The following is a 24,112-nucleotide window of genomic DNA, read 5'->3' as shown; positions in this document are numbered from 1 at the left end:
TTTTAAGTTCTTTTAAAAATAAATTCAGATGAGGCCAGTTTGCTTTCATGAGATTCTGGATGAAAATTAGTTGTTCAACAATGTTTCCTGTATATTAACTCAGAAGTCACAGAAGCAGTCCCTTAAAGACCTCAGAATTTCCTCAAGCAGTTTTTCTGGACACCTATAAAGACAGAGGTAAACACGACAAGTTTGCCAATAACACTTTACATTCCTAAACAGAGTCCACCTTTATTAGATTGTTGTTGGCTACTAATCGAGAAGGTTTGCATTTAATCCTATGTGTTACATCATTAGAGCCGTCCACAAAAAACATTCTGGCTGTACACAGTGAGACTATAATTCTTCTATATTCTTTCCGGAAATTTTGGTTCAGTAATCCATAGATGATTGCATTGAGACAGCTGTTGAAATATGCCATGTAATAACTAGCCACAAACAGCCACTCTGGGATCCTGGATACCATGCTGGTAGGGTCTGAGGCCACTGCAAGACCAATGAAATTTAGAGGAGCCCAGCAAATGGCAAAAAGTACAAAAACCACGAACATGGTGACAAAATTCCTGAAGTCCTGTGGTTTCAGTTTAGATTTGTTGTCAGGTTTTACTCTCCTTCTGACCTGAAGAACCAGGATCCAAATTCTCAGGTAACAGAAGATGACGATGACCATGGGAACGATGAAATGGAAAACCACCACAGCTATCGTGTACGATGAACTGATAGATTGTGAGAAGGTACAGGAATAGATTCTTGGATCATACTGGAGGGTTCCAGTATGCAGGTTGGGCATCACTGCCACAAACGTCAATATCCATATCAGGAACACATAGCAGAGGGAATTCTTGTTGCTGTACAGCTTGTCATACTTGAGACTGTGGCAGATGTAGCAGTAGCGGTTAACGGCAATCCCAGTGATATTGAATACTGATCCAATGACACTCAAGCCCATCAGGAAGGCACTAATCTGGCAGTGTAGATATCCCAGGTTCCATCCATTATTAAATATAGATGCCAGCACCAGGGGGTATGGATAAACAGCCACCACTAGGTCTGCAACTGCTAGGCTCACCACAAATATATTTCCTAAAAAAAGAGGTTTATAAAACACAGGTTAATACCAGTTGTACATGGATTGCATGTGTTTTCTTTCACAGTATTAGAGAGAGAGCTGTTCCAACAACTTGAACAACCTGGCATTATGAATACTTCTCCACGATCGATGAAGTGGAAGCCTTTTTCAGCAGTAAGGATCCCACTGCTCTTCTTGAACAATCGAGTCCACTGTTCACAGCTTTGTGTATCCCAAGAATAGGACATATTCCAAGTTCCAAACTATCATTATTGGAATTTTTCAGCTTCTCTCTTTTTTTGAAAAGTTCTGAGTTCATTCTTTTTATACTATATTGTTCACATGCTTGATGAAGAAAATTAAATCATTACCTCCTAATATTTGAAAATAAAATAGTCCTTTTCATATTTGAAGTTTATGTATAATTAACATTATTACAAGACTTTTTATCAAAGAAACAAAGCAAAATTGCAGACAAAAGAAAGACAAAATTAGCTCCATTTAATTTGAAATTTCAGAGAAAGTGTTATAAAAGCAAATTCTTTAAATTGGTTAAATTATCCCAAATTAAATTATAAGGGTAAATTAATTTTCCCCATAGATCAGTCACAATTACCAATGAAAGATTTAAATTCCTAAATAAACATATATTCATATTTAGCTCAAAATGTTTAATACATTATATATAACATATGAAACTATGCAACAAGCTTAACTGTCATTTAAATGGTACATTTTCATCCAGAATCTCATGAAGGCAAACTGGCCTCATCTGAATTTATTTTTAAAAGAACTTAAAAATCAACACAAATGATGTCATAGATTTTTTCATGACTTTAATCCTAGGTTCCATTAATTTGATAGTAATTGTGCTTGATTACTGTTCCAATAATTACTTTAATTAAATCATTAGTTTAATTTTCTTTGAATTAATTAATTAATTAATTTTCTTTGAATTGGGAGAGTCAGCAGGAGGGAAAAGACAACTCTTCTTCCATTAAGAACTCCACTAAGCAGCAATGATTAGACCATTCCACCACCATTATATGCATCCTAAGGTCATCTACTCTGTTTTCAGCTGTGTACAACTTCAGAGTGATTAGCAACACATCAATTTTCACAGATATCCAAGACAATCTGACTAGCATAACAATGCATTTGGAAATATATGGTACTATCTGTTCATGGCTAGCAATTTATTTGCTGTTGACTTTAGCATATCCATATTGTGGGAAATCACAGCATATTAAGATTGAGAGGTATACTCTTCAGTGATCACTACTTTTAGAGATAAGGAAAATAGAAATATGGACTTCAATTTGGTTGAAATCACAAAACAAGCTAGTGAAAGAATCAAGAACACAACGATGTTCACAATTACTGGTTTTGTTCAGTGCATTTCCCTAGTAAAATGTATGTACTCTTGACAGATATGAAATCCAATAATAACCCCACTGGCCAGGATGGGGCTCTTCTGCTGTAATTCTACAAAAGCATATTAGAACTATGAACTTATAAAGAGATAATTTTTCCCTAGGGTCCACTATCTTGACCAATGGACTCACAAATTCTCACAGCCACAGAGATCGAAACTTCCTGGGCTCAACAATATAGAATACTACCAATGATATGGCTACATTGCTGATCCATTACTAAATGTCCAGTATGTCAGCAACAGAGATCCACACAAATAAACTATCTTCAGGAAAGTTACCCACACAGAGTTGTATAATGATTATAAAGGACTGCATCCATAATCAAAATGGACAGTATTTTTTTAAAAGATTTATTCATTTTATTACAGCCAGACATACACAGAGGAGGAGAGACAGAGAGGAAGATCTTCCGTCCGATGATTCACTCCCCAAGTGAGCCACAACGGACCGATGCGCGCCGATCCGAAGCCGGGAACCTGGAACCTCTTCCGGGTCTCCCACACGGGTGCAGTGTCCCAATGCATTGGGCCGAAAATGGACAGTATTTTGCCCTGACTAGAATGCAAAGGGATTTGCCCTTCCTCCCCTTTAATAGTCTTAATTCATCTACCAAGCTAACATCCATGGACTTAAAAGAAACTATGTTCAAACCTGTATTGTCCTTCCAAGCACTGCTTCTAAGTAACTCACTTTACAGCATCTGTACACATCTGTATAACAATGGAGTCATGCTCTTGGAATTCACTGGGTTTATCCCATCTTTAAACAGCCAATCTGTTTCCCCATATCCTTGCCAGCAGTTTTTGTTAGCTGCTTTCTGAATGTAGGCCATTCTCACTGGAGTTAGGTGAAACCTCACTGTGGTTTTTATTTGCAGTTCTCTAACAGGAAACCTGAGCATTTTTTCATGTCTTTTAGCCTTTTGAAAATTGATTTTTTTTCATCTGGTGACCAAGTTTCACTAAACAGAAAATAAATTTCTAGAAAATTAGTCATGGGCCAAGAGCAACGGCCTAGCGGCTAAAGTCCTCGCCTTGAATGCACCAGAACCCCATATGGGCGCTGGTTCTAGTCCCGGCAGCTCCACTTCCCATCCAGCTCCCTGCTTGTGGCCTGGGAAAGCAGTTGAGGACAGCCCAATGCATTGAGACCCTGCACCAGTGTGGGAGACCTGGAGGAAGTTCCTGGCTCCTGGCTTCAGAACAGCTCAGCTCCGGCCTTTGCGGTCACTTGGGAAGCGAATCATCGGATGGAAGATTTCCTCTCTGCCTCTCTTCCTCTGTGTCTGACTTTGTAATAAAAATAACTAAATCTTAAAACAAATTAGTCACAAACATCCACCAAGATCATGAAGCTAAATGTAGAAATAAGGACTAAAATAATGATGAGTATTTGGTCTTTATTGTGAATCATTTGCAACTATATTAATCTTTTTTGTCTTTTTCATTCTCCTATTCTCCTATCATGTAATATGTATTAGAAGTGAACTCCGGATCTTAGTATAAATTAAGTCACAGGTTATCAAGTAGGAAAATATGACTCACCTGGGAAAACTATGAAAATTACGCAAAGAAGAACAGGAACTATATTGCTTTTGGAAAGAGCATATTTTGTTTTATATGGGATAATTTGATGATATTAGTTGGAATACAGTTGTTGTGTCAACTTTATCTGAGAGTATGGTTAAAAGATATACATATGTGTATATGTGTTATATGTGTGTATATGTAGGAAAAGAAGAATTACATACAATGCTATATCACAGAAATACATATATTACACATATGTATGTATATCTGTGTTTGTGTATATATATATATATACACATATATATGTGTATATATATATAAAACAAGTCAAAATAATAAGTTGCCAAGAGGTGGACTGTGCTGCACTTGTACCTAATTAAGCTAAGATAAAACTTTGTTCCCCAAAAATCCCTTCCTTGCACAGTTTACATGTCCGCATGGTTCACAAAAGAATTGTTAAGATTTGGAGGATGCAGCATATTTTCTTTCTTTTCCTTTCTTTTTTTAATACTCAGAAAGTACAAATAGAGAACTATGCACTATGGCAGCCCCATCCTTAACTAATGAAAGTCTTCACTAGTTGAGACTCTAACAATCTCCTAGCCTAGATCAGATTCTTATCTTTTATTAGTCATTTTTCAACATTTTAAAAATCCCACACTCTCCAAGCCTCAGGCTGACTTGCATTTGAATGAATACACCCACATCACTTTGTCACTTTGCTGTTATATGAGTTACACAGAAATCCTTCATCCTGTCTGACACCATTCCTTGAGTTTAAGGTTTTCATCAACGATGTTTCCACAGCTCTAGCCCTCTCATTCCTAGCAAAGTAATGATCAGATCTGTGGAATGATGAACCAAGAATAAACTTCCCTGTGTGTTCTCTTCAGAATGCTGGCTTGGCCTCCTGGCTACTTCTGCACACCCACTACCAATGTCTGTCCCAGCAGCCCTTAACCAGGCCGGTGCACTTGCTCCCCCTGGAGTTTCTATGAGTGCTAGGAGCCTCCATTGGTCTCAGCTTTGTCCTTATCCAAAATTGCCCTCAGTGACCAATGACCAAATACAGTGGAGGATGAAAGACTTGCTCTCTTATCTCAAATAATGGAGGTGAGGATGAGTTTGTGTCCAGGAACCCAATTTAGGGATCAGGCCATCTAGACTTGGACTAAGAATCCTGTCATTGCCTGACTCAGCCTTGTGATAACCTGCTTTCCTCTGGTACTTAGTAAGTTTCTTCCCTCACTTAAAGCTGCAGAGTTGAAACTCTGCCTTAGGCTCTGCTCACAGGCAAGCTAAGACAGGATTTTCAGGTGATGCGGAGATGTGATAACTCACAGGCTTCCCAGCAGGAAAGGCAGAACTGCATACCACGCTGTCTCACAGAAACTAACTAATCAATTACCAGGCTACTATTGGGAAGAAGAACCAGACTCTGTTTACTGGCACTGCTATCCAGTTCTTTCATCTCTGCTACATGTGGACATACTTCCAATAGCAAAGCAACATGTCACAACACACAAATGCACAGGGTTTATCTCCTTCTAAAATTCCAGTCCAGGTCTAGGGCATGAATTTTATACATTCTCACTGTGAGTGTGAAATCCAGCACAGCGGGTGCTCTGGTGCAGTTTGTTAAATGAGTTAATTCACACTCAGTCTCTAAACTATACCTACACAAAGCAGGACTTGCTTGCTCTTTTTCTGTGATCTGCCAGTCTGTCAGTTTTTCTCAATAAGCCAATATTCATTGCTTTTTTCACTTCAGTCTGGACTTTAACTGTAGGAAAAGCAAGATTAGAAACCCACTTGGGCCCGGCGGCGTGGCCTAGCAGCTAAAGTCCTCGCCTTGAACACGCCAGAATCCCATATGGGCGCCGGTTCTAATCCCGGCAGCTCCACTTCCCATCCAGCTCCCTGCTTGTGGCCTGGGAAAGCAGTCGAGGATGGCCCAGAGCTTTGGGACCCTGCACCTGTGCGGGAGACCTGGAAGAGGTTCCAGGTTCCCGGCTTTGGATCGGCGTGCACCTGCCGTTGTGGCTCACTTGGGGAGTGAATCATCGGATGGAAGATCTTCCTCTCTGTCTCTCCTCCTCTCTGTATATCTGATTTTGTAATAAAAATAAATAAATCGTAAAAAAAAGAAACCCACTAAATTATTATTATTCAAGAAGATTTTAAATGAACAAAAAAGTGCTGTGCTTGAATTTTAGCAGAAATGTCATAAAACCAGCTCAGACTGCGGGGGTAGGTGGTGCACCTCGGATACACTTGGATGCAAATCCATAGACTGAGATCTGGGAAGACAGGTTAAAAAAAAAGAATCTATAAATGTGGTTTGTATTTTTGAAAATTCCATGTGAATATTAGTGGCACAGCAAGCAAAGCTGAGATGTAAGCATGGAGAAATTTTCATTGTCAACACAAAGGAATGTGACAGACTTTATTTCTGGACATCAAAACACACATGCTATATCTTACTCTTAAAAGGACTCAGTTTTAGCAACTTATCTTTCTGATAACTAAGGTAGTGTGGGCCAGACGTTTGGACACAAAACACACCTGGATTCCAACTCTGGCTACACCATTTGCTGAAATTACCTAGGTAAGTCATGGCTTCCCAGGGACTCAATCCCATACCAAGACTAAATCAAGATCACAAAGGCTCTCGTGAGGAATTCAGAGGCGGGTGGCACATGTGTGGCTTTGGCTTAACACATGGTCCTTACATCTCTGTGTTATGGGACACACCGTGTGTGTGGCTTTGCATAAGGCTCGGCCCTGGTAAGGAGGCTCCCATGATTCCTGCACCTTCCCAGGGGTCTATCCAAGCAAATACACCTCCAGTTAGCTCTCCTTTCCCTCTGGTTCTCAGCCTGTACCTCTGCTCCCAAACTTTTAAACAAGGCTTGCCACAACACAGCCTTTACTTTCTTCCCATTAATTCTACTTCACACTCCTGGCTTCTACTCACAGCACTTAAGCTTCACTTCAGTGTCTACCTGGATTCCACCCACGTTGCTTGAACATCTTGACAGTCTTTAGTGATATTAGTCATATTCTTGCTGCTCCCTTATCTTCAGTCTTTATCCATCTCAAATATAACATTCTGCTCATCTAATGCATTGTCCATACATGTCCCGTTCACATAACACTGTCCACACTATAATATACTTGTCACCTAACACAGTGTTGATACCATGCCCTGCTCATTTAACCCACTGAACACAGCATATTTTAACATACTGTCCATGTTATCTGCTGGCTAGCTCCCCTAATCTCACTTGTCCTTCTAGCTCTTCCAGCTTCCTTCATTTCACCATGGTACAGTTTCTTTAACTTGATTGCTGACTCTGCTACTATAAAAAGAAGGTGGTTGACAGATTTTTTTAACTGCTGTTATTGATATAATGTATATTTAATAAAAGGGAATAAGACCACCTTCAGTAGTTTAAAGTCACACACATAAACCTCATGGTGTTGTCTGGATTTCAGCTGGTTTGAAAGAAGAAAAATTCTGCTAAGAATTTTCATATACAAGTTCTTCTCAGAAGGGTGTTTAGGGAGACATCTAAATGTAACAATCCTCCTTACATCCAGATTGATTCAGTGTTTTATCCTTGAACTGAAGGCAAATTATGATGTCTATATTATTATTCACCTTAGGGAATGTAGAATGAAAGTTCAAAAAAAAAAAAAAAAAGAAAAACCACTTAATAATTCAGCCATAGTAACATAACAGGCAATCAAAAGACCTGCATTAACTCTACTTAGAACAGTATTTTAAATATACATAAATATATATAATATATAAAAATATATAATTTATAAATACATATATACAATTTATTTGAAAAAAAGAAAAGACAGAGATTCCATCCACTGGTTCACTCCCCAAATGGTGATTGTGGTATTGGGCCAGAAAAAGCCTGGAGCCAATGTGGGTGAGGGGAGCCCAAGTTCCTGGGACATCTTCCTACACCTTTCCAGGTGCATTAGCAGGAAACTGAATGGGAAGCAGAGCAGCTGGTACTGAATCTGGTGTTCAGATATGGGTTGGGATGTGACAAGTGGAGGTTTAACCTGATGTACTATAATAGCCCCATGAGGAAGTCTTTATGTCCTCACACATTTTCCCAATCTAGGACTCAGTAAGAAACCCAATTTAAGCAAACAAATTCACTACCCTGAGTCATAGCTCTGGCTTACTAAACTCCAAAAAATTGTCATCATTATATTAAAAATATATTTAAAATATTACCATACTTATTTATTAAAATAAACTGATAAGAAAAGAGAGGAAAAGCTAACCATACAGAAGAGCAATTTCTAAAAATTTAAAATTTGACTCCATTTTTAAGTATTTAAACAATGTTCAAAGACACAGAAATTTCAAATATTACACTCTGCCTTAAACAGAAAAATACAGTAATCTATCATACCTCTATATCAATACTGCTAAACAACAATTTATTCTGTCTCCTGGATTGCCATGTTTAAATCACAATGAACTTTAAGCATGGTAATTCATATACTTACAATATTTATACTGCCCCCAAACTAGTAAGTAAGGAAATGAAACAAGTAATTTGTCCAGGGGCACACCCACTTTTCAGAGGGAAAATACCAAAAATACATAGGTGCTTATCACACAAGTAATAGGTAAGTAATGCTTCCTCTAAAAAAATCCATAAATGCATACATGCATATATACAAATAATATTTTTAAAGCTCATTGGAGGGATCAGACATTTAGCAAAGTGGTTAATATGCCTAGATCCGATATCAGAATGGTGGACTCCAAAGGCTGGCTCTGGTTCTTTGACTCATTCTTGCTGCCAATGTAGACCCTGTGTAACAGCAGGTGATGGGTCAAGAAATTGAGTTATTTCCACTAAGAGACCAAGATGGAGTTTCAGGCTCCAAGCTTCAGCCTGGGCCAGACGTGGATATTACAGCCATTTAGAGAATTATTAGTGAGTTGAAAATTTCTCTCTTTCTCTCTCTCTTGTTTGCTTTCTCCCTCTCTACGCATTTATTCCTGGCTTTCAAATTGAAAAAAGAAAAGTTAAAACAGTGTTTTCTATTCCTAAGGAAAAAATAAGAGGAAATACTAACTGATAATAAATTTTATCATGTGCCAAACAGCCATATTAAAATTTAACAGGAGGGCCTGGCGGCGTGGCCTAGCGGCTAAAGTCCTCGCCTTGAATGCCCCGGGATCCCATATGGGCGCCGGTTCTAATCCCGGCAGCTCCACTTCCCATCCAGCTCCCTGCTTGTGGCCTGGAAAAGCAGTCGAGGACGGCCCAAAGCTTTGGGACCCTGCACCCGCGTGGGAGACCCGGAAGAGGTTCCTGGTTCCCGGCTTTGGATCGGCGCGCACCAGCCCGTTGCGGCTCACTTGGGGAGTGAAACATAGGATGGAAGATCTTCCTCTCTGTCTCTCCTCCTCTCTGTATATCCGGCTTTCCAATAATAATAAAAAAAAAAATCTTTAAAAAAAAAATTTAACAGGCTAGTCCTTAAACAGTACTTCAACAGGTTTTCAGACTATATCACTATTTTCCAAGGATAGGAAGCCAATGTATTATTTCCGAAAAGTTTTGCTTTATTTCTTTCAGTAACTAATTTCCTTAAAGTTCTATCATCAATCAGACATCTCATGTGGATTAATTTTCCCATTTCCCTAGTTCTTACTTCCCATGTCTACTTAACACTCTATCAATCAGCTATCAACTAATTTCCAAATTTCTCCCCCCAAATTTTTCTGCTATATAAACATGTTTCTATTTTTCTACATCTGCATCACATGTCTTATTAATAAAAGAAACAAAAATATAAATATCTTAATAGAAAATAATATGTCTGCAGTCAGCAGCCACAGCTAACACAGGCTGAATACAGCATCTTGTATTTTGACAAGCCATCAGGGACGAACTGGGCATTCATATTCTGACTTACATTATAACCATTTAATAACACTTATTCAAATGAGTGCCCAACTTCAGAAGCATGAAGACCACTAAAAATCAGAATAAGTAAGCATCAACTTAAACCATAAACAATTCAAATTAGCCCCCAATAACCTGAAAACTATTCACCACTCCAGCAGATTTTATTTTTTATGATTTATTCTGAGACTAACTCCATTAATAATTGCCAGAAGTTTAGAGATCTGTAAAATGAATAAGGATAAATCCTGGAGTACCTCAACAAGAACATGCGGAAATTTCTTATCTTCTACATTATTAACTTACAGTAAAAGTCACTGAGATATCACGTACAGTCCTCAGGTTTGAGGTCAACTTGACAATTTAACCTATTGAGAAATGAGAAAATTAGAGAGCTGAGGAGCTATCTTTTTGGAGTAAATGACACCAATGACACCATGCCAAGTTCTGTGAAGGCACAAACATGTGTCTCTAAGAACAAATCACTACCTTTTCGGTAACCTAGAAACTTGTAAGAAAATGTATGAATTACCGTATTTTAGAAAGCAAAGTGTTCTGTTAGTTCGGCAACTTAAACATACTTAGGAGAAAGAAGAAAACTCCAGGTACCTAAGAAAATCTTTACTATTTACCTCAAACATTCCAGCTATTATTTATAAAAGTTGTTAATAAAGAATAAGTTTTAGAAGAATCTACTGAGATTTAGTAAGACTTCCAAGGCAAACACTTTTCAAAGAATATATTTTTAAAAAACAGAACCAAAGAATGTCAGTAAGAACAAATAGCAGAAGTTTCTATTTTGCACTATTTTATTTTGGTCAGCTTTCAAGCTTGCGAAGAGAAAACTGCTTCCTAAAGATAATAAAACTAAACTCAGTTTTAGCTATGATTAACTTAGTATCCCAAATTGCTACCAAGAATATTTTCTTATGAGACAAAGGGCTACAAGAATCAAAAATCAGACCGATCACATGTTTGGGAGTCTGAAACCACTGCCCAGTTTCCGGGGAATTCTAGGAATTACCTCAACAAATCTGTAAAACGTCCTACACAGACCAGTGGATAACAGCCATAACACTGTAAGCAACAGGTAAGCATGCCAAGGGAAAATTAAGAAAATAGCTCCATAAGTAAAACAAATTTTTTTTCTTTATTCAACAATTCTAATATTATGGGAAAGTTTAGGAAGAAAACAACAAGACAGCTATCGGTTTGGAAATTGTATTAAGCATGAACTTGTTGGCTTGAACTCATTTTCCATGTCTGCAGTACCAGTGAGGTCATCCCTTGTTCAAAAAAGCTTCTGGAAGGTTTAGAGCTGATGCCCTTAAAATTGGAAACAGCTTGGACATATAATAATCAGCCTTTGAATATCAGACCTACATGCTGTGTGGTGATAATGGTTATCACAAAAGGACAATTATGTAATATTTGCATGATGTTAAAAGAACTGCTAGCATCTTCAAGCTTCAATTTCCGGTTGATTTTGCTTTCTATCAGTTCTCTACTTTCAAAAGTAAAACTAAAAAAAAAAAAAATGAACATTTAAAAATAAATGCTGGGGTAACTATTTGACCTAACAATTAAGATGCTGATTAGAATCCCTGTATGCAATACCAGAGTATGTAGCTTTGAGTCCCAGCTCTGCTCTCAATTGCAGCTGCCTGATAACGGGCTCCCCTGTAGACAGGGGGTGGTGAATCCAGTAACTGGTTCTCTGTCACAGTGGGAGACCCGGATTGAACTACCCCTCACTCAGGACTACAGCCTGGCCCCGCCCCCGCTGGTGCTGACACCAGGGAAATGGGAGTTCTTTGATGGCCATTCTCTCTTCACCTCTCAAATAAATTAAATACATAAATGAATAAAATTTTGAAAAAAATTCCATAAGACAATTTTAAGAGAGCTAATTATAGAATACATAATATTAGATTATATTATTATGGAATACATACTGTAATATTACCACTGTTTATATAACTTCAAAATTACAGGTGAGTGGACAGGCTGATGAACAGATGTATTGATAAGCTGAATTGAAGCTTATCTTCCCACAAACCAAGTGGGATAAGTAGTTTGGACAGATACAGAAACTGAGGCTTAGAGTTCAACAGCTAGACATAAAACACACTACCAAGAAATATACTGCAGACCAAAGACACAACATGTATTTTCTGACTTAACTCTTGTGCTCCTTTCAATGCACAGGCTTTTGTTCTTGACTGAGAAATACTGGTTCTTCATCAGTGAATTTGGGGTTTTAGCTTTTTTATCTGCCTGAGAAGCTTGTCATATGAACAAATGAAGCAAAATGCAGGGAAGCTGTCTGAAAATTGTGACTTGAGCTGTATACGTAAGTACAAAGCACTAGGCACTTCAGCAAGAAAATAAGATACTTTTCTGCACTATAAAAGAAATGAGACCAACAGCTGTCTGAGATAAGTATTATACAAACTGATATTCCACCAGGTTCATACTTACATATTTTCAGACTTTAAAATGCTTCAAGCACAACTACATATTTTTAAAAAGATTTCTGTTTATTGGAAAGCCAGATATTTCAGAGAGGAGGAGAGACAGAGAGGAAGATTGTCCATCCACTGATTCACTCCCCAAGTGGCCGCAAAGGCCAGAGCTGAGCCAATCTGAAGCCAGGAGCCAGGAGCTTCTTCCAGGTCTCCCACATGGGTACAGGGTCCCACGCCTTTGGGCTGTCCTCCACTGCTTTTCCAGGCCACAAGCAGGGAGCTGGAAGGGAAGCGGGGTTGCCGGGATTAGAACCAGAGCCCATATGGAATCCTGGTGCGCGTAAGGCAAGGACTTTAGCTGCTAGGCTACCGCATCGGGTCCAACAGATAGCTTTTTAAAAAAAAACCCTAATTCACAGAGGGCCTTTGATACTGCAGCTGAGATGCTGTTTAGTACAGCTGCATTCCATAGTGGATGGGTCTGAATCCCAGATCCTCTTCTGATTCTAACTTCCAGCTAATGCTCCCCCTGTGAAGGAGCAGGCAGTGGTTCAATCATTTGTGTTCTTGCCCCTCATGTGGAAGGCACAGATGGACTTACAAGCTTCTGACTTCCAATTTGCCCCAGCCCCAGCTGTTTTACGCATTTGAGACGTGAACTAGCAGACAGAATACTGCTCTCCCTCTCTGTTTCAAAACAAAATAAAAAATGCAAACTTAATTCACATAATAATTATGAGTGTTATAAACTACTTATAATTTTCAATTTCAAAAATATTACTTATTTTTATTTTCTTTGAAACTCAAAGAAAAAAAAGAACAGACACACAGAGAGATCTCTCACCCACTGATTCACTTCCCAAGTGCACACACGATCCAGCACTGGGCCACACTAAAACCAGGAGCCTGCCCTCTGGGCCTCCAACTATTCTCACTACCATTTCTGCCTCCAGGGGTCTGTATTAGCAGGCAGCTGGAACTGAGGGAAGAAACTACACTAAAATCCAGGCACTTGAACATGCAGCAAGTGAACGGCTGTACGAAACACTCATTCTAAAACAGCATTTAAGGTGTAAATGTTCACCCTCTATGCTATCAGGTGTCCTTAGCAGATAATACACTTCTGGTATCCAAGTTTGAACAAAGGAGAGTAAGCATGCCGCCAGTATCTAAGACCCTATTGGCTGTCTGGAGCCTGTGTGTGCTCTGATTGGCCAGTACCTCCACTCTGAGGTTGTTAGATATCTTTAGCCTCTTCCTTGGGAAGCCCAGTGCCAACAAACTCTCACGAGGGGATGTGGGGAAAAAAGTAACTGCAATTATACCAGACTTTTCAAAAGAAGGGACTAGTTTAAAGTTGAGTTGGTTTGATGTTTTTAATCTAACATTTTATATTCTCTTCTTTCCAGATTTTCACATCTAAACATCAAGAAAGTAAACCTACCGGAAGTGGAAGAACTGAACAGTCATGACATTGTAGGAAGCATCCCCACACTTAGATTTGACTCGAATGTCTGTCTCTATTTTGAATTGCCACCTCTTCCAGGAAGCCTCAGATGGCTCACACTGTGACGTTTGATCCATGTGAACAAGAAGTGTCATCATTAAAATCAGGAAATGCAAGAGCATGACAGCTGAAGGGCTGGGGAGGATCTTGCAGTCAGCTACAAGAATGCGGTATTTTATAGCTCCTCCTCTCTAACAGCTGCTTACACATCAGCAAAACTGTGTGGAAGGAGTGCTTTAAAAAACACAAGTACACTTGTTCTAGGTGTGTGAAGATCATCTAAATGAAAGTTCTTCTAAAACTCAAACTTGTGCTACAGTTCTTGGTGCCCAAGAAGCAGGGTGAGTTCAGAACCCATGAATCGTTACTTAGGTTGTGCCCCCTCCTAGTGGCTTAAACCGCTTTCCACTAGACAATGACTGACAAGGATTCAGTCACCACAGCTGCCCCCAGGCCAGCTGTTCGGAAGGCAGGGAGGGGATGAACCCATTCTCTTGATGTTCAATTATCCTTAAGGTCCCCTTACTCAGTTGATTTCACTCCAATTCATAAACTCAGCTGCTTATTAAACTATGGATGGTCCCAAACATGACAGAGAGAACACTACTCAAAAAGAAGCTAAACAAAATGAGAGCTGCTATCAACTATCCCATTAGAACAGAAAAAAACCACTCAGACCACACTGGTCAATCCACGGTTCTCCCCCACTCCACCCGAGTTTGCCTGGACAGGAATCCAGGTGGCTACTTCATCAGCACGTACCACTCTCAACATTCTCGGTCTGTGGGAAAAGCTGACACCGGCTCCTCCCTAGAAGAATCCAGCTTGAGTCCTACATTATATGCATATGTAAAAGTCCCCTTTACTAACGCCACAGATGGAAGCACTTGCTATCTCTTTTCTCTCTCTCCTGCCCATACACACATACACATGTACACACAACGTGTGTAGCTCAAATAAGTAAATACATCTTAAAAAAAAAAAAAACTGTATTTCGAAAAGGTAAATTTGTGCACCTGGACCAAGTAGCACAAGCACTTTCAGGACATCACACTTCTTTCCGATTATATGCCAAGAATGCAAAACTGCCGACAACAACGCAACTAAGCATTTGGGGCAAGCCTGAGGATCCCCGCGTGTTTCCGCTAAGTTGGGAAGACTCCGTTGTTCCAGAACAACCGCTAGGTGCGCCGCTGTGATTCGACGGCGCTTCTGAGGGAACTTCCACAGGCGCTCCCAGCGCCCGGCAGCCCAGGAAGCTCCGGCAGCGGGAAACCCACGGAAGTTCAGGGACGGGACGCTGGCCACTCGCTGACCCCGGGGGGCTGAGGCGCAACCCAGGCGACAGTCTTGGCACTCTGTGGGGACAAACGGGACGCGTGCAAGGGGCTGCCCTACCTGCGTTCCTGAGCTTCTTGTTGCGATACACGGACAGGATGACCAGCAGGTTGCCCAGAATGTCCACTACGATGGTGAAAATGAGGATGAAGGCGAGCGTGGAGCCCAGCCACGAGGGACGCAGCCGCGCGCCGTCCCCGCCGCCCGGCGCCTGCTGCGAGGCGTTCAGCAGCGCGCTGCCATTGCCCTTCATGGTCCCTGCGCTCCGGCCACCTCACGGCCGCCGCCAGGCCATCGCCCCGCCGCCGCCACCGCCGTGGCCAGAGCCCCGAGGGGTCCGCGCGCCACTTTTTATGGCTCGCCTCGGCCGTTCCCACGCCACCTCCGCCCCGCGACCGGACGCCGCTCCGGGAGGCCCCGGCCCGCGCGGGCGGCCACAGCACGTGCCGGCAGCGCCCCCGTGCGGAGGCCCGGCGACACTGAGGGAATCCCGATCCGTGGCTGGCCTGCCTCCCAGGTCTGGGACGTGTAACCTACTGACCCTCACACTGAAGTTTCTCAGCCAGGATGTACCCCAACATCCTTATCTGCAAAATAGGAGTAAAGTCATATCTAGCGCATCAACCAATAGAGGAAACGTGGACAAAATCATCCACTCAGGCCTATTTTTCGTTGGATATTGCTGTATTTCACATTGTGCTAAATGTTTCCGAGAATGAAATGAGATTCTAATAGAGTAGTGCAAACATTTTGACATGACAGGTGTGTGTGTATTTTCTTATATACCAGTAAAAAATGAAACAGAGACTCTAACATTCAATACACTAGAGTAAAGGTGTCAGAAAAAAAAACTTACCCAGTTTGTGAAAAAACTGGACAGAATAAACAAAAAAATCAAAAACACTGTAATCTTCCTGTTAAAGAAAATGTAAAATAATAGAGAGAAGCATCACGTTCCTGTGATAAAAAGCTAACATTTTTGATTTTCTCCATATGCATTAGATACATCCAATAAGAATAATAATGACGGTGCAGTTCCCTGAAGGAGTAAGAAAAAAGTGTAGGAAAAGGGTATTTGAATAAGATGAATAAGAAAGTTATAACTTAGTGATACAAGAATGTATTTTAAAATTGCAATAAATAAAACTGTTAAGTTCATTGACAGTGATCAATACAGTTCAGATGAAATTAGCATTTCAGATCAGTGGGAGAGGTTTTAGAGCAATTATGCACTTAAAGAAGTTGTGGTAAATCCGTGCATAGCCTGTGTGATGGGGCTAAGTTGTGTGCCAAAATCACAAAGCAAACACTGGGTTGGGGCAGGATTTGAAGCTTGCTCTCTCTGGCCCGAGGCAATCTATCTCCCTACTGGGAGGCTGTGTTTCTCAGCAGGGGTAGAATTGGCAACAGAAAAGGTAGGTTCTTGTATCTTTTAGAAGATTTATTTTTTGCAAAAGCAGAGTTAGAGAGAGGGGGGGAGAGGGTGCTTCCTTCTGCTGGCTCACTGCCCAAATGGCTGGAACACAAGGACCTGGTCATCCTCCACTGCTTTCCCAGGTCCTAAGTAGAGAGCTGGATCAAAAGTGGAGTAGCAGGGACTTGAACCAACACCCATATAGGATGCAGGAACTGCATGCAGAAGTTTAGCCAACTGTGCCACCGCACTAGCCCCAAAGTTCTTATATTCAAAAAACAAAACAAGCAAAAATTACACCATGTCAAGGAAAAGCCAGAAAAACCACAGAAGTAATTTAGAACACATCTAGAGACAAAACATTAGTGACCTTAATGATATGAATAACTTTATCCAAATAAATAAGGAAAAAGAAGTACAAATACATTCAAAGTTTATAGCTAAGCTAGAATTGAGAATGTATTATAGTCTCACTTTTAAAATAATTTTAGAAACCATGCAGTTAACATTCTTGCCACCACTCAAAAATATTTTTAAAATGGTAGTAACAATTCTTATTTAAATAAACAAACAAAGGAGGGTGATGTTGTGTAACATACTAAGCCTCTGCCTATGGTGCTGACACCTCATATGGACACCAGATGTCCTCGCTGCTCCATTTCTTATCCAGCTCCCTGTTTATGGCTCAGAGGAGAGTTCAAGTCCTTGGGACCTCGCATCCATGTGGGAGACCTGGAAGAAGTGTCCAGCGTGGGCGTCACGTGAGCTCAGCTCCAGCCATTGCAGTCATTTAGGGAGTGAACCAGCAGACGGATGAGCTCTCTTAATTTCTCTCTTCTTATTGCCGTAACTTTGCCTTTCACATAAACATAAATAACTAAAAATAACTATTTTCTGAAAGAGAAAGTAAAGCATTCCTTGGCAAACCTACGAAAAACTTAAATCTGTGTATAATGTTTTACTCATTAACTCTACTAAATAGAAAAACATTGAGCAAGTGTTTGAGTATGTAAGGCCACACGGTTGCTTCTCAAAGCATTGTCTGTAAAACTTGAAACCTGACCCTCTTAGAGTTTAGGCTTCTATATATAGTTGGATGTGATCCACAGACGCACTGCAACAGTGCAGATGGCTAACCCTGTCCCTGCAGGACAGCATGTGCAGTGGTGGCAGAGCACACAGAACCTACGCGCCCCGTTTTCTGGCCTGTGTAATAGAAAAGGGCAGCTCAGAAGTCATGATCACTGGCGGGGGCGGGGAGGGAAGAAATGGAGAAGCCACAGAAAAGCAAGAGCTGGAGAAAGGCTCCCGGGCCTCTGGGCGCACACATCCGAAGCCTGGGTGTTGCCTGCGTGGTGCATGAGACCGGCGTCTGAAGCAGCTCAGCAAAAGGCAGGCCATCTCAACTGAGCCTGCAGCTGTCTGATCACGGAGCTGCCGATGAAGCCCTGCCCAGAACACAACCTACCGGCAACAAACAGAGGAAGGTGATAGGAGCTAGACCCAGAAGTTAGCGCTGGCATGGCCCACAGTGCAACCCAAAATTAGGCAACAAATGAAGACAATATCTGCGGGCTGTCACATAACAATGCACTGGCCGATGCCATATACGCATATACACGTACACTGCAGTCACTTAAGATTATAGTGCTTGGTGACATTGTAGTCATACCTACAATTCTGTTATGTTCATTGACAAAATCGCCTAATGACACTTTTTTTAGTAAGTATCCCTACTGTGAAGTTACGCATGACTGTATCTATCAATCAAACACATTCTAAACATTCTATAAAAGGGATCAACTGCCATGTAAATGAATGATATGTTGTTGGAACTAACAACCTCAGCAGAGAAATGGGAAATCTCAAAAGGGAGATAGAAGCAATAAACCAAAAATCTAGGATTGATAAAAGACAGTTTCAGAAATTAAATGTTCATTGCAAGGAACCTAATTACCAATAGAAAATGTGTCAGAAGAAAGAGTATATGTAAACATCAATCAGCTGAGATTATCCAATGTGGAAAACAGAGAAATGACTAACTGAAAAATGAGCAAAGCTTCCAATACCTATTAGATTGTAGTAATTTGGATATTAGCCAGAATTAAAACGGTGCAGGAAAATGTTTAGAGAAATCAAAGATGTTAAGAGATGATTACACATTCAAGAGATTAAGTGAACAGCAAGTAGGATAAACAAAAGCAGCCAGGAAGGTACACCAGAGTTACACTGCTAGAAAGCCAGAGAGCAAGCAGCATTACAAACCGGTGAGCACACAGCATCTAACTTCTCAGAAACCATGGTAGGATGGGCTTTGCACAGCTACTAAGGCACAACTTGGGACGTTTGAGTCCCTGGAAGGCAGTGGGTGATGGCTCAGGTACTTGGGTTTCTGCCCCTACACTGTAGACATGGATCGACTTCTGGGCAACTTCCTTCAGTCTGGCCCCCTTCCTTCAGACCTTACTGCAGGGGGCGTTTGAGGAGTGATAGAATAAATGTGTAAAGTTTATACTCTCTCTCCCTCTCCTTTCCTCTCTCTTTCCTTCTTCCTTCCCTCCCTCCCTCTCTCCCTGGTTCTTCTTTGACTCTATGTATATGCCTTTTAAATAAAAGAGAGAGAAATTTTAAAGCCCAAGTAGCAAGTATACAGGATGAAACAGTTTAAAGGTCTAAGAAAACATGAAGATTGAGTAAATTTTCCTTTCATTACCATAATGAAATACCTGATGCAGACTATTTTATAAAGAAAAATAAAGTTTATTTTGATTCATGGTTTTGGAGTTTCCTCTTTCAAGATCAGCCTCCAGTGCTAGTTGGCTGGCTGGCTCGTCCTGAGATTGTGAGAGCATCATGTGTTAAGAGACATGCGTGTGTGTGTGTGTGTGTGTGTGTCTGTCTGTACATCCCTGTTGTAAAGCCACCAGTTCTCTGAGGGCTTCACAAGAACAGCCTAATCTATTTCTAATCATTTCCCAAAGGCCACTTCTACAGAGTCATTGGTTTCTAACCTCTTAGAACCATTACCATAAGATCTCAGTGGCTAAACACTTGAGTCCAGGGGGCAAATAGGTAAATCATAGCAAGGACTATAATTAAAAATAACGGTTTTTGCATTAAGGACTTTTTCTAAATGATTGTAACCGCCCTGCCTACTCACCAAATAGGGATATCTGTATGAGATAATGGCTGGATATGTTCATTTGCTTCACTATAGTAGCCATTTTATTACAGGATGTCATAACATCATGTTGTATGCTTTTAGCATACACAATGAAATATATAACAGTACTAAGTTAGGCAGCTGGTATTCCTTTAAGATTTTAGTTGTCTATGAATAGGTTGGGTTACAAATTTCTATGTGAAATGTAGCAGGCATTTCTATCCTAGCTCTGCAATTATGGCATCACACTAATCAGCAGCTGCTAAAATTCTATATTTGAATTATGTGACTCAGATCTACAATCACTTTTTCTGTTTCTTTCTTCTTTTTCTGGCTCTGATCAAGTATTTATGCAACTCAATCTGTAAAATGCTAATTAATGCATGCATTTATTTGAAAAAACAAAGTTACCTTCGGAACATTCCTTGATGTTATTTCTCTGGAGTATAAATAATCACTTGGAGATGAAGGAAGGGATGTTAGCTGATTTAGACATTTTCTAACTTCCATGATGTATGTGTGGTGGTACATGTGTGTGGGTGGCTGTTTGCACATGTATGCCATGTGTGAAAGGGCTTAAAACCTTCTCTGCCTCTTATACCATAGAACAAATTGTTTGCTTGGGTTTTTTTCCCCCAGGTTTTCAATAGCTTCAAAGCCATCATTTCATCTCCAGTCCTGTCTCCTTAACAGGTGCAAGCCATCATCATCTTCTTCAGGAACTACTCTCACAGCATTCCTCTGCTCCTTCTCCCCTGCCCCCCCACCCTGTCCCTTCTACCCCTTCAATGCAGTCAAAATCCAGGCATCATTTCCTAAGTGAAAACCTAAATGCGTAACATATACACCTACACACACCCCTCATGAATGAATGCCAGCCTCTCCTAGGATTCCAATCCAACTCCCATGTCTTCCCAGGCTGTCCATCATTCAGCTGCTGCCGCCGCAGTCCTCCGTGCCCAACCCCTCCCTCACTCAAGGTACCTGTTCAACCTGCAAACTTGTCAGCTTTCACCAGTTCCTCACATCACTGCACGCCTCGCAGTTTTCACACACATGTGCCTTCTGCACGAATCATTCCTTCTCAGCCTTTTTCCTGGGTTCACCTTCCACGTCTTGTCCATTCCCCACTCTGTGTGATGTGGTTTACTGGATGTCTCCGATTCCCGTCCTCCGCACCTGTCATACTGGGCCTCGCGGTTTCCTCGGCAGAGGTATGGCTTGCCCACGGTTATAGACCAAGTACTCAGCATGGTGGTTGCCATTCAGTATACACTAACAATGGTTGGTTTAATAAAATGAGAGCATAAATCAATTTATGATTGTCTAATGATTTTAATATAACAATTTTCACAAAATTACGTCTTTTGTCATATTTGGAAATCGAATAAATATAAAAAGTTATCCCACAAGCTAATGGATTCTTAATATATTTGTCAATCTCACATTATGAGACATTTTCTCCATATTTATCTTCCCAGTTGAGAAGAAATTATGTTTTTCATTCAAATATGTTTATTTTACATTATCTGGTTAGTAAATATGGATCTTATTTGCTTGTCTTCTATAAGGAGAACATGATGCTTTGAAAGATGTAAAACAGTGAAAGTCAAGAATCTGAATTTTATTTAGCTATATAAATAGCTTGAGTTTCCCTTTTTGGAAATGCTTGGAACCAGGAGTGTTTCAAATTTTGGAATTTTTGGACTTTGTAAATATTTGTACATAAATTTATCAAGATATCTTGGGGAAAGAACCTAAGAATAACATAAATAATTTGTACCTTAAACATATAGCCTGGCAGTAGCTTAACAATGTCGTGGATGAGTGACTGGCATCATAGCTCAATTGGCTAACCCTCCACCTTCAGGTGCAGGCATCACATATGTGTGCTGGTTCATGTCCAGGATGCTCCACTTCCCATCAAGCTCACTTCTTATGGCCTGGAAAATCAGCAGAGGATGGCCCAAGTCCTTGGGACTATGTACCCATGTAGGAGATCTGGAAGAAGCTCCTGGCTCCTGGTTTTGGATCAGCTCAGCTCTGGCCATTATTACCATTTGGGAAGTGAACCAGCGGATGGGAGATCTTTCTCTGTGCTTCTCTCTGTAAATCTGCCTTTCCAATAAAAATAAACAAATCTTTTATGAATGAAACAAAGTTTCAAGGTATGCAATTTTCCCCCTATGATGTCATGTCAGAGTTATTTGTTAAAAGATGTATTTACTCAACTGTAAAGCAAAAAGAGAGAAAGACAGGAAAAAAGAAAAAGATAAAGAGATCTTGTATCTGCTGGCTCATTCCTTAAAAGGTCACAATAACCAGGGCTAAACCACCTAAAAGCTAGAAGCATCACCTGATCCTTCCACGTGACTGCAGGAGCTAAGTGCTTGGACCACCTTTTACTGCTTCCCCAGGTGCATTAGCAGGGAGCTGGATCTGAAACGGAGCAGCTGCGATGTGAACCAGTGCCCAGGTGGGATGCTGATGCCACAGGTGGTGGATTAGCGATCACAGCGCCGGCCCCGAGATTTCAGAGCATTCTGAGTTTCAGGTTTTTAAATTAGGAACGAATGCTCAATCTGTATTGTCAGTAAACACACACACACACACACACACACACACGTCTTAATTTCAATAATTAAATATATTATCAAATTATCTTTTTATCTCTTTATCATTATGTATTAGGATTATTTTATACTAACCCAAGGAAAACATTGATAATGGAAGGAAATGGTTTAGGTTAAGTTTTCTTGCTGATGCGCCTGAAAGTATATGGCAAAGTCCCAGCTTCCTACATGCAAACACTAGGAGGCAGTAGTAACGGTTCAAGTCTTTGCGTCTCTGGCACCTATATGAGAGATTTGAACTACATTCCAGGCTCCTGGCTTGGCCCGTTCTTCAGGGTCGTGGGCAATTGGTAAGTTGAACCAGCTGACACACGCTCTCTTTCCTTCTTTCAGAAAAATAAGCAAGATTTTAAAATAAATCTTAAAACGCTTGTTTGCTACTCTGATTTGTAGATGCGCTAACATTTCAAATCCAGCAAAGAAGTAGAACTGTGCTTTGCAGCCTTCCACAGGTACAGGGCTATTCAATTTGCTCTTCTCCATTTATCCTAAAACTGTTCAGTAGAACCATAAACATTAAGATGAATTGACGCAATTGTCATTAGACACTTTGCGAATTTCGTCTTACCCTTTGAGATAACTGGATAATGGCTGGGCTTCAGAAAAGCTGAATTTGTACTAATCATCTCTTCTATATCAGACCCTGCACTATTAGCTCTTTACAAGATATATTTGGTCTGATGACATTTTCATTCAAATGGATCTCCCCGGTTCTTTCTCCTCAATGCCTACTACCCTTTGAAAATGCAGCCTCTTACATGCCTACACTCTAACAGCACAGTGACAAGTGTGTTAATTACCTAAGCATTCACATGGGCAGTGGTCTTCTTGGGAAAAAAAAAATACTTGCCATTCTTTTTAAGTGGCTCATTCTGCTTGCAGCAAAGGCAGTAAACTGCTAGTGAGGAAATTAAATTCTGACAAACAGCTCTCTCTCTCGCTCTTAGTGTACTAATTGAAACGGAACCTAATGCCTTGATTAAGAGCAATCAACAAGCACACAGAACGCCAGTCTGTAAAAGATGACGAGCAGCCCATACTGACCTTCAAAGAGTTCCTGACCAGACTCAGTATGTACTGACTGCAGCTGCAGGTGATTCTGCCCCCTTCTCCCTCCCCCCAAAGAAAAGCTGGATAAGGCAAGGGGTAAGGGACAAGGAGCCGAGCTCCAGGGTGGGGTTCCCCCCAGTTACTTCTTGAGGTCTGACAGATAATACCTAAACTTTACATTTATAAAAGACACTGAGAACTGAATCGAAAGGAAAGCTGGTTTCACAAAGGTGGTTCAGTTTGTCCAGGCTTTGTGTTTGGTGAACATAAATTCATAGGAAGAAAAAAGGCAGGCAGGATTATCCAAGTTCTCTAAGCAGAGCTTCCTTGCACAGAGCTGTTGACACCAACTATTACCCATGCACTGGCACTGTGGTGCAGAACGCTAGTCCACAGCCTACAAAGCCCACATCCCAGATTGAAGCACCAGTTTGAGTCTCTGCTGTTCCACTTCCCATCCAGCTCCTTGGTGTTTCTACACACGCAATGGGAGCTGGCCCAAGCACTTGGGGGCTTCCACCTACGTGGGGGACACAGATGAAGCTCTG

At 40.8% G+C, this 24,112-nt stretch overlaps 1 protein-coding gene across 1 annotated transcript; it reads right to left on the bottom strand.

Moving 5' to 3' along the window:
* Nucleotides 1–169: 169 nt before the first annotated feature.
* Nucleotides 170–15,638, bottom strand: MTNR1A (melatonin receptor 1A). Its single transcript, XM_004578995.2, has 2 exons — nt 15,365–15,638; nt 170–1,083 (listed from the first exon to the last, which is right to left on the bottom strand). Exons 1-2 carry the CDS (start codon nt 15,555–15,557, stop codon nt 215–217), a joined length of 1,062 nt encoding a protein of 353 aa, XP_004579052.2. The 5' UTR covers nt 15,558–15,638; the 3' UTR covers nt 170–214.
* Nucleotides 15,639–24,112: the final 8,474 nt, after the last annotated feature.

The sequence above is a fragment of the Ochotona princeps genome, chromosome 11 (genome assembly GCF_030435755.1).
Source record: "Ochotona princeps isolate mOchPri1 chromosome 11, mOchPri1.hap1, whole genome shotgun sequence".
Taxonomy (NCBI): Eukaryota; Metazoa; Chordata; class Mammalia; order Lagomorpha; family Ochotonidae; genus Ochotona; species Ochotona princeps.
Note: the sequence above shows the minus strand (reverse complement) of the source record. Positions and strands in the feature narration are given on the sequence as shown.

Bases quoted from the DNA above. Each gene is read 5' to 3' on its own strand.
- MTNR1A (XM_004578995.2), bottom strand. From the start codon at position 15,557: ATGAAGGGCAATGGCAGCGCGCTGCTGAACGCCTCGCAGCAGGCGCCG. The intron at 1,084-15,364 runs GTAGGGCAGCCC...CTCTTTTTTTAG, and splicing joins CAAGAAGCTCAGGAACGCAG to GAAATATATTTGTGGTGAGC.